General features: G+C 36.1%; 1 protein-coding gene across 1 annotated transcript; it reads right to left on the reverse strand.

Annotated features, from left to right (window-relative positions):
• Nucleotides 1-914: 914 nt before the first annotated feature.
• On the reverse strand, nucleotides 915-10,184 carry LOC134738425 (protein FRG1B-like). The gene is made up of 4 exons (XM_063653336.1): nucleotides 10,044-10,184; nucleotides 7,667-7,771; nucleotides 4,385-4,476; nucleotides 915-3,332 (listed from the first exon to the last, which is right to left on the reverse strand). Exons 2-4 carry the CDS (start codon nucleotides 7,763-7,765, stop codon nucleotides 3,194-3,196), a joined length of 330 nt encoding a protein of 109 aa, XP_063509406.1. The 5' UTR covers nucleotides 7,766-7,771; nucleotides 10,044-10,184; the 3' UTR covers nucleotides 915-3,193.
• Between the last annotated feature and the right edge of the window lie 280 nt (nucleotides 10,185-10,464).

Here is a 10,464-nt window from a genome sequence, read left to right on the forward strand (position 1 = left end):
CCAAATATTGCATGGGATATACTTACACTGAAAAAAGTATTTGTTTATCTGAAATTTAAAATTAACTGGGCATGATATATTTTCTGTGGCAACCTGTTTTATAGAGAACAGTGTAAGTCAGCTAAATTTTATAATACTTAACCCTAACCTGGTGTTCTAAGTCATTCCTTTTTGTAATTATTATTATTATTTGGAGTCAGGGTCGTGCTCCATCACCCAGGCTGGAGTGCAGTGGCACAATCACAGTTCCCTGTAGCCTTGAGCTTCTGTTCTCCAGTGATTCTGGCACCTCTGCCTTTGCCTCCGAAGTAGCTAGTACCACAGGTACGTGGGCCCAGCTAATTTTTTTTTTCTCATAGAGACATTGTCTCAGGCTGGTCTGGAACTCCTGAGCTCAAGCAATCCTCCCACCTCTGCCTTCACTTCCCAAATAGCGGAGACCACAGGCACACACCACCACCATACCCAGCTTATTTTTTATCAGGTTGGTGCAAGAGTAATTGTGGGTTTTGCCATTGAAAGTAATGGCAAAACCCGCAATTACTTTTTGCACCACCCTAATAATTTTTTGTGGAGACACTGTCTTGCGCTGTTGTCTAGGCTGGTTTCCAACTCCTGGGCTCCAGTGACCCTCCTGCCTTGGCCTCTAAAATTCTGGAATTACAGATGGGAGTCACTTCACCAAGCTACTTTGTATAATTGTTAACATAAACATAAATATTTTGAGAAATAGAAATGTCAAAATCATTCGAAGAAAATATATTGTAAAGTATACAATAGAAAAAATCAAACAAAATACAACAAATACAACAGAAAATTATCAAAATTTTCAGAGGAACAAAACAAAATCTAGCTTTACAATCTTCAGAATTCAATCCGGTTATATCAAACATATAAAGAAACATATTCAAAGAAAAAGGCAATCAATAGCGACTGACCTCGAGATGACCCAGATGTTGGAATTAGTGTGGATTTTTAAAGAAGTTATTGTAATTCTTAGTAAAATCAAAACCCCAAAAACCCTTAAAATAAATGGATAGGAAATCACAGCAGAGTAGAAGAAACTACAATAATAAAAATGGTTCAAGTGGAAATTCTAGAAGCCAGAAAGTTTTCAAAATTAAAAAATAATAATCAGCTGTGTTGAGGAGCAGCTTGGAAGTGGTAAAGGGTCAATGAACCTTAAAATACAATTGAAATGATTCAATCTGAAAAATGTGAGCAGTCATAAGTTGGGGTGAGGGAGCTTTTCCTTTGGTTAGTGCTTTTAGGTAATCTTGGTTTTGATAAGATTACTAGACTGATCCGTCAGGGGCTTGCTAAGCCAGAGTTTTTCTTGGTTTCAGTAGTGCTTTAAACAAAACTCATATCCTTGTGTACAAGATGGAAGAAGAGTGGACCAGATGACAATATTTAGATGCAGTCATTATTAACTTCCGTTGCTCTCCCAGTGGTCTAGCTGGGGTTTGTATAAAGTGGAATGGGAGGAATAGGGAAGGAGCCCCCACCTACACTCTCCCATGGTCCACTTGTCTTCCTTCACTAGTGGATAAAGTCCACGGGAACAGGCAAGTTATTTTAAATCTGTATCTTCTGTTGTCAAGATCTGTAATTAGTTCTGCTCGCTGGACTGGGGACAGGAACCAAGGGAACATGAGGGTGAACGCGTTAACATGGAGTCCAGGAACACACTGTGCCTATATGCAGAATGTTTGTGGCAGGAAAGCCAGTCAGCAGGCAGATGGTCTCAGATACCAAGCTAGTGTTGGGAAGGAAGATTCAGTCTCTTGAAGGCGGTGTTCCTCATTGTGTGGTTTGTATCACTTGCTTCGGAATGACCTGGAGTACTTGTTAAAATGCAAATTTTGAGCCCAATCCTAGACCTCCTAAGCCTGCATCTCTACGGATGGTTCTCAGTAGTCGATATTGGAAACGTGCAGGTCCCTAGGAGATGCTTATGCATATATATTTGAACTGTTGTGTTTAAGGGTTAGGGAGCTGACAGAAGCAAGGAATAGACCAAGCCCTTGGGTGGGAAGGCTCCATAACCTTGGCAGTGTTAGCATTCTAGGCGGAACAGGATTATGCCACATGCTTTGCAGCATCCCTAGCCTCTACCCTCTAACACCGTATTCCAGTTGTGAAAACCAAAAATGTCCCCTGGGAGGCAAAATAGTCACCAGTTGGGAACCGGAACCTCTGTTTTGTGGGATCAGAGTGGTTACTTTGTTCCCAATCCAAGGATCAGAACACACGATGAGAGAAAGTCCAGCTATTGGAACTGGAGTGCCAAGTTGAAGCTAGACCTACAACAAAAGCTCCAAAAGCTCCTTTATAGGGCTGATCCCATGCCTCAGCTACCTAGCTTGTACAGATGCCATGTAACTCTAGATTTGGTGACAGAAGGAATTTAAAGGCTAGAACTAGATAGGGTCTTTCAGGTTAGGCCAGCACACAACGTGGACTTTTGACATCATCCAGATGCTTGAACCAACCTGAGTCCTGAGGCAGAATTTCCCGTGGCATCTGATACACGGCCTGGATTTGGAGCTCTCACTGGGATTAGATGCCACGGGAATATTGTGTTTAGGAACTCTGAAAGAGACAGGCTTCAACAAAGCAGACCTAAGCAACACGTAGCATCTGAACTTCTTTATTAGCTTCCATTCCAGCCCACGAGGACAAAAGCATCACATACATATCCACTGTGGCAAACCTGTCCTCAGTAGGGATTTTCCCCGGTACTACTCTCCCCTCTGTCATGAGCCCACTTGCTTCTTTGTAATGTTTCCACTTTCTGTCCCGCTCCCTAATAGATGATTTTTCCTCTCTGCCCAGCCCCCTAGTCCTGATATTTGGATTGTGATCTGGGTAGTACTTAGGAGGTAGAATCAAAGCCTTGTTGATTGGACTGGGAGTTTCTCACTTCCTATTAAAGGCACTGATTAAGCATCTATTGTATAAAGTAAAGTAAGATTATGATCCAGTAAGAAAGATTCCACAAGTAGCGCAGGAAGAATTGGTTTCTAGTACACTTCATGCTTCAGGACAGGAAATCCAGAAAAAAATTCTGTGGTACGTTAAGTGTGTACTCTAAGTTTCATTTCCATATGAAAAACTGTAGTTAGCTAAAAAGTACATCCATGAAGAATCCTGATTAAACTTGCTTAATCCTGGTTAAACTAGCTACTAGCTAAAAAACAATTTCACAACTCAAGAACTCTGTAAAGGCATTTCCTCTGAATATTTTATTCAGAAAAAAACACAAAAAGATAAGGCAGAAACAAAAGTCCCAGTCATTTGCAGTATCTGTCTGTTTCAATTTGGCTCTCCTGTTAAAACAAAGAAAAATAGTAAAATTAATCTATGTAAAACATGCCATATATATTCAACTGCTAATAAATATAAAAAGCTTTAAAAATGTGTGCTCAATTTTGGTTACTGTGTTACCACAACACTTATATTAAAATATGTATACTTTTAAATTTGATTTCTATAAAAAATGCATTCTAATCTTATAAAAGTTATTTCCTAATATTCAATAAATGTTGTCTAAGGGCTTTTTCAATCCAAATAGCAATTTTAATTATTCCAGAATTTAATGGTGCTCTAAATTTCCATTTAACAGGGTGAGAATGCTGTATTACTACAAGTGATAAAAGTTACAGGACATAGAGGTTATTCTGTTTTAGAGTCCACATCCTGATTATATTTTATAACCTCTTCTTGATTTCTTACAACTACATACATATTCATTTGCTCAGCTGGAAAAAAATTCTTAACATTATTTACGGACTGTAGGTATGAATTCTACCAGCTAGTTAACAGGAAATATGTAATTAAACATTGCGTTTATCAAGTAATGTAAAAAAAGGGTAAGAGTAACTTTGGAACATACGACTTGAATGAGCGGCTGGTGATTATCAAAATCTGGCACTTAATTGATTTATACTTGTACACTCACAGCTAAACATCTCTGTTTTTCTGTGTTGTAATTCTAGGACTTTACTTATCTACATAGGAAGAGTAATAAATATTAATAATGTGCTAGGATGATTAGGAAAACTGAACCCTCAAGAAAAAAAAGCATTTAGCTCAGTGCTCTGTCCTAGAGGCTACATTGTATTGCCTCTTCTTGTCCATCAGTTTTCATCTTTTCAGACAGGGTCTTGCTCTGTCACCCAGGCTGGAATGCAGTGGTGATCAGAGCTTACTGCAGCCTTGAACTCCTGGGCTCAAACAATCCTCCTGTCTCAGCCTCCCAAGTAGCTGGGCCTACAGGCATGCACCACCATCCCCAGCTAATTAGGTAATTTATTTTGAAAGCACTTTGAGAAGCACTTCACTGTCAAATCAGTAGGTCTAAAAGGAAAAGCATACATACACATAATTGATTTCACATTGTTTTACATTTCCTTTGTCTTCTTCTGGAATGTCATCTTTTTTCTTGGTTTCTCTTTCAGCGCAGGATCTAATCTAGATATTGGAAAAGAGAATCCAACGGGTTATATGTTTATCTTCCACCTTCCCCACTTTACATATCACATAAGAACATTCGAGATGATTTCTTATGCAGAAGAAAAAATTAACTGAGCAAAAATATTCAGAAAAAGACCAGTTCTGGCTATGTGTTTTTACTTCATATAAATAATCTATATGAGTAAGTGCTATCACATGCTTCCTCCTCAGCCCTTGTGTCAGAAACACTACAGACAAAATTATTTCAGAAACATTTTATACATCAGATCCTGCTAGGCAATAAAGAAATCATTAATTTAATTTTGTCCTCCAAGTGAATACACTAGGATCAAATTATCCCTAGTAGACAAGTGTCATTTGATCAGATTGAAAGCTCAATAGCTATTTTACATTGCACAGGCTATTACCAAACTATTAAAACTTTTAACATTACACAACTTGCTTTTAATTAATTGGAACCCACCTCTTTTAGTAGCTTCTTATGTCCTCCTAAGTTGGATAGATGTTTACTATCACATGTCATAAGTTAATTAATCTGCATTCAACAATTAGGATCACCCACAGAACAGGCAATAGGCAATGGTAAGGATTCATGTCTCCTAAGGGATCTCTGTGGCCAGAGTCCAGTTTCAGAGCTGCTTAGAAAGTGATGACAAATCACATGTTTGTGCCAATGACATCTTTGTGACAGTTTTGATTTGAGGGGTCCCAGACCTCAAAACATTCCCTTCTAGGGCCTGTAACACAATGCTACCTTTAGTAAGAGGGATCTGTGTTCTGGTAGATAAGGCAAGGTCCTAAAGGTGAAGGGCTGACAGAGATTAACTAGGACAGCCTGCAATTAAATGGTACGAAAAGAGTCCTAAATAATCACTGTTCAGAGCTTCCAAGTAATTGACTAACCAAAGAGACCCAGAAAACTTTGTATTTCATCTGAAAATTGCTTTAAATAGTGAAAAATGCAATCTTTGTGTATCTTTGTGTCTTTGTATAAGTGAACAGCACTGCATATATTTGCAATTGTTGCCCTCAATAACACTTTTGTGATGATATCCAGATGAAAAAAATTTAAACATGATACAATAAAATATAAATAAATTAAATTAAATGCAAGTCACAAACCCATCTGCATTTCATCAATGACCTGTTTCCTGAGAAGCAATGTGCTATGAAATACTGAGAGTGGCCTCTGGAGTCTGCTGAGCCTGGGTACCCATCCTGTCTTACCACACCTTGAAATCACTGTGATTTCCATGAACTGACTGACAAAAACCACGAGGATGTAAGGAGGGTCAGAGGCTGTCTTCCTGTCTGTAAGGCTGAGCTCACATCCACCTAACAGGAGCATTATGGAAATTCAAGACTACAACGCATGTGCCAGATGCATGCATTGAAAAAATATACCATTTCACTTCTCTAACTGTAAGAAAATATCTACATTTTAGATTGAAATTGTTTGTGCTTTAGATTTGAAATTATCTGAAATCAAAAGTATTCTAAAAAGAAAATCAAACATATGACCAGAAATCTAACATGAATCATGTACAGAGAATTGAGAGATGCTTTTAAATTACACTGGCAGTAGAGAAAAATGTAACATAAATTTTTATGCTCTAATTATAAGAATGAAGGGCATTTTAGAAAAGGCATTTGCCCCCTCTCTTAGAGCCTTCCACTCTGGCCCCCACAATGCCAGCAAATCTGGGTCAGACTGGATGCAACTTGTGATTCCCAACAGAGACAAACAAAGCAAGGTTCACGATGCTCAGTACTGCGTTGGAATGCCAAGACACAGAAAAACCATGTGTCAAGAAGGGGGGAGTTATTCTTTAGACACATCCTGGTATATGTTTATCATTAAAGATCAGTGGCTTTTGTGAGTCTAAGAAATTAAGCCTTAAATGTTTTCATCAAATTCCAGTTAACTACCTGATTTATCTAGGTTATATTAACAGTATTATTTAGAATTTCACCTTGATATGAAGATGTCTGTTTAACTTTTACAATGATATAAAACAAACAGTAGGATTAGGGAGGGCACAGGCCACTGGTGAAATGGATAACACGTCTGACTATGGATGAGGGAATTTAGCCTGGAATAAGGAACTTTTATTTCCAGCTTAGTGAGGCACACACATTTTAAAAATAAAATAAAAATCATGTTTTATGTGATTCATGTTTCTCCTAATGCAAAGAAGACAGGTACTATTAATAAAAATATTTTTAAAATGTAAGGGCTAAGGACCCAGAATTTCTTCTACGATTTTTTGTTTCATAGAGTGATTATCATCACAGAAGCTCAAGCATTACATAAATACAAACGCGTATACCCCGACCTAGTAATTCTGCTTCTGGAAATTTATCTTCAGGTTCACCCGCACATCTACAAATTGATGCATATTCAATGTTACATACTGCAGCACTGTTTATAAGAGCAAAAGACTGGAAACAGCCTAAATTTCCATCTATAAAAGACTACATAAATTAAGGTAAATCCCTAAAATGGAATATTATGTGGCTGTTAAAAAAGAGAGAGAGAGAAAGAGAAGAAAAGCAAGAAAGAGAGAAAATTTTGTACATTCAAACTAATAGTAGAAAACTCTCCAAGATACCATTTTAAGGAAAAAAAAAATCAAAAGCTGAGAAGACTATAGAGGAGGCTACCTTTAGTGTAAAAAAGTTGAAAATTATAAATGTATTCATATGTTTATAAAGAAATTTTAGGAGGCTATAAAAAAACAAAACAAAGGGAAAGAGGAACAGGAGCTGGGACACAGGTGAGTAAGATGCATGGCAGGCATATGTCTTCATCTTCATATGCTTTTATTTAAAGATGTTGGATCACGTGTACATGTTATCTATTTTAAAAATTAGATTTTAAAATACAAGCAAGAAAACAAGAAAATGAAAGCTTAAAAAGAGCATGTGGAACTACCAGAAAAAGATACTAATCCATGGAGATAATGGCAAGGTAGCTCCTAGATGCACTGATTTCTCTACCACATTGTATAAACAAGCCATCCACTATGGGATTTATAATTAAAAATGAGTCTATTTGAAACAACACATTATAGAAAGCTATTAACTAAATCTTTAAAGTGACAGTAAATGATGATTTAACATTTTAAAGAGATACAGTCACATCGCATGTGTGATTGCAGTCATCCGTATAAAATGTCATCATTACCTTGATCATTTCTTCTTCTCCTGCTGTTTTACTTTTTGCTTCTATGTCTCCTGCTTCATTGCATCTAATAAAGCAGCTATTTGAGGCCAATAAAGCCATTTTCCCCTAAGTGAAACAAAATAACAAAATAGCCATGAGGATACTTCTTCTAGAAGAAACATTAAGTGTTTAGACTGAATTAATTTTTCCTCCCTGATTTAAAAATCACAGAAAAGAACTTAAAAGAGGAACGTGGAAAATATAATACAAGAACATATAGAAAAGGAAACCAAAATCACCTTTCATTTTACTATTCAAAGATTACCACAATAAACATTTGTAGTGTATCTTCCTAGTAGGACTAAATTCTAATTTGATGAGGTAGGATTGCTTCCTTTCTAAAAGATCTACTGAAGATAAAACTGTTTAGTTCTGTTTGAAAAATTAACTTTAAAGACAAGAACATAATTATGAATGCATACTTTATTCAAATATTAGCATTTTAAGTAACATTTATTTTCTTCAGAATTAGAAAACATGAAAAGGTATATACAATGCCTTTGGTATTTTGAATTTAAGAATCAATGTCTGAGGGACTTTTGTGTGTGAAAATAAATATTCATATACTTTTTTAGTTGTTTAATGTTTGATGTATTACACTGCTATTAAACAAAACTTTAAAAACTGATTTTCTTGTGTATCTAAATCTGGGTTATAAATTTGGTTAGCTTAACTCCCGTAACAAATAAAATGTTTATTTATATCTTGTATTTCGTTGATTCTTTTGGAAAACTTGGAATACCATAACATTTAGACAAAATATTTATAAAAACAATGATTACAAAATATGTTAAAATTATATCACATCCAGTTAAAAACGTGCTGATAAGATGGATTTAATATCTTAGTCAAGTCACAAGGGCTGGGTAGTCTCTCATCTGGATGGCTCCTGGTGAGCCCTGGAACATGGCGGTTCACATCGCATGGTGTGGTCCAGGCGATTTAAACCTGTGCCACAGATTATTCAGCTGAGTCCTTTTTGCAATAGAGTTTTAAGACCCTCTTTCATTTAAATTTAAATTTTTGAAACTTAGTGTCCTTCCTAAAAATAAAATGAAATGAACTTTCCTAAAGTGTTGTATTATTAGTACTATCTAAGTCATCATCCTGGCCTTATGAAATATTGGCATTTTCTACTGGTGTAACTTTTATTAGAAGTATCTCATCGTAACTAGTAGGATCATCTCAAAGCGGTTGCAACACATTACAGGTAATGAAATCAATGTAGTGTTTCCTGAACGGTATTGGGTGGGTGGGGGGGAAAAGGAATACACACAGACACACAGAGGAAGGGGTAAAAGAGAATAAGAAATATCAAGGTGCATAACACATGGATAAGTAAGTATTGTTAAGTACAACTCTTGCTTCAGTTATACATATGTGTGTGCTGGGCTGCAATGTAAAAATGCATTTCTCAATGGATTAGGTCAAAATAGTTTTCAAGTCACTGACTTAAGATTTTATCCTAGGGGATGAGGAACTTAGAATAAGTGATTACCTCTTTCTGGTAGGATGTTTGTTTAATCTGTCATCTTAGAAAACACTGCTGACTTCCTATTTTCAGTTCATTATTGTATACTACCAAAGCTGCTACTCAAAGGCTGAGCTTATCTTCTATTTGCTTGTTCTGCGTGGTGCCCACTGGTCCTTACTGTTTCTGATATAGTTATCTACTTTTTAAAGACAGTTTAGCACTCACATATTTTTGTTCAATCTTTCCTTCTCACACAAACAGAAAAGGGAAATTATGTATTCTGTATCAACAAAGATTTAACAAAACATCCATATACTACAACTGTCTACTTACTAAAATTAAGAATTAGTATATTATCTTTTTTCTTCTTATATTAAAACTATCTTTTCATAAACTATTAGCTTATGAACTGAAAGTATTTTAGAGATAATTTACTTCAATGAACTATAATTATTTATATTTTATACGCAAATTGTCACAACTTGGTCTTAGCTGGCTCCACAGTTCGCTTACAGTCTGTAATGTTTCTGAAAGCATCCATGATTTCTGCTACAAAGAAGATACTTAGGAACTATTCTGTTTTCCTACTCTGAGACCTAAAATTGACTGGTTCTTCAATGGTAATGAGATCAATATCTATGCACTAAGGGTATACAGAAATAATTATGGGCAAAAGTACTAATGCTATTTTTGTTGCACTATATTTTGAGATCTCTTTAAGGCTCTATGTTCTTACTGATTTATTCCAGTTTAATATATTTTACTATTGCATCCTACTTTTTCTTTTTAAATATATTATGATTGACTGTTACAGACTTTCTGTTAAACTGACAGGAAGATTTTATAAACAATAACAGCACTTACATTTTGAAAGACTGGTTCCCACTGTTCTCTTGGTCCAATTGCATCTGAACGCTCAACAACAAGTTCATCTGAATTTATACCAAGATAATTTCCATAGGCAGATTTCAGGGCAATTCTATACCTTAATAAGATAGATAAAAGTTAAAAACTGAGAGAAAATTAATTATAGAACATCAAAACAGGACATGTGTATGTGTGTGGGTGTATACATATCTAAAATTTCAGACTGGACATATTCCAAGTGTTCAAAAGATGCGTGTGGCTGAGTGGTGACTCACTCCTGTAATCTCTGTGCTTTGGGAAGCCAATGGGAGAACTGCTTGAGGCAAGAAGTTCAAGATCAGCCTGGACAACAGAGTGACACTCCATCTCTACAAAAAATTTAAAAAGTTAGCTGGGCATGGTGGTGTGCGCAGTTTTA

The sequence above is a fragment of the Pongo pygmaeus genome, chromosome 17 (genome assembly GCF_028885625.2).
Source record: "Pongo pygmaeus isolate AG05252 chromosome 17, NHGRI_mPonPyg2-v2.0_pri, whole genome shotgun sequence".
Classification (NCBI taxonomy): Eukaryota; Metazoa; Chordata; class Mammalia; order Primates; family Hominidae; genus Pongo; species Pongo pygmaeus.